This window comes from Propithecus coquereli, unplaced genomic scaffold (genome assembly GCF_000956105.1).
Source record: "Propithecus coquereli isolate 6110/MARCELLA unplaced genomic scaffold, Pcoq_1.0 Scaffold576, whole genome shotgun sequence".
NCBI lineage: Eukaryota > Metazoa > Chordata > Mammalia > Primates > Indriidae > Propithecus > Propithecus coquereli.
Window position 1 is genome coordinate 659715 of NW_012151685.1, and position 615 is coordinate 660329.

A 615-nucleotide genomic window follows, 5' to 3' on the forward strand; every position below is an offset into this window, starting at 1 on the left:
ACTTCTATCTTACAATGAAAATGTATTTTCCTGTCTGCAGTGGAAGAATTGAAACTTTTAATGTTCTTACACATTTCTTTTTTTATGTGACCATTTTAGGTGTATCAATATATGCATGAAACGATAACTGTTAATGGCTGTCCTGAATTCCGTGCGAGGGCCACAGCAAAGGTAAGGCTTGAGTAATTTTAAAAATATAATTGACCCCAGTTATCTAGTAATTGATTGTGCGCGTGTGTGTTTCAGGTATTCTCGTGTGTACACTGTAAGAAAATTTAGACATCAGTGGCAGCCCAGAGTCTAGAACCAGTACTACTTCCCAGGTAAAAATCCTAATGGAAAATTGAACGTTTCTGCTGCTTCTGTAGCTTAAGAAAGGAGAATGATTTCATTAAACTCACTAAATGTCCATTTGGCACAAGCAAATCTCCTGGTTCATTGTACACAATATTATATGATGTTCTGACACATTCCTATGATCCAAAAGAACCTGTATCCTATTCAATGTATGAAGATTTATCTGCACAGATCTAAAGACTATTTAAATTAGACAGGAAAACAATTCACCTGGCACACACTGATCTAGGATTTTTCCATGTACTCAGCTGAGCAGTA

The 615-nt window shown here is 36.1% G+C and overlaps 1 protein-coding gene across 2 annotated transcripts in view; it reads left to right on the top strand.

The window, feature by feature from the left end:
- The window catches only part of LIN7A (lin-7 homolog A (C. elegans)), a 175388-nt gene that overhangs the window by 96713 nt on the left and 78060 nt on the right, over positions 1–615 (top strand). Inside the window, exons 3-4 of one of the 2 annotated variants that reach the window (XR_001138068.1) lie at positions 100–171; positions 247–323. Coding sequence is in view for 1 of the 2 variants with exons in the window: in XM_012658162.1 (XP_012513616.1) it covers positions 100–171 (72 nt within the window). In the remaining variant the exon portion in view is untranslated. The remainder of the gene's footprint in view (positions 1–99; positions 172–246; positions 324–615) is intronic. The other variant, XM_012658162.1, reaches the window with a different exon arrangement.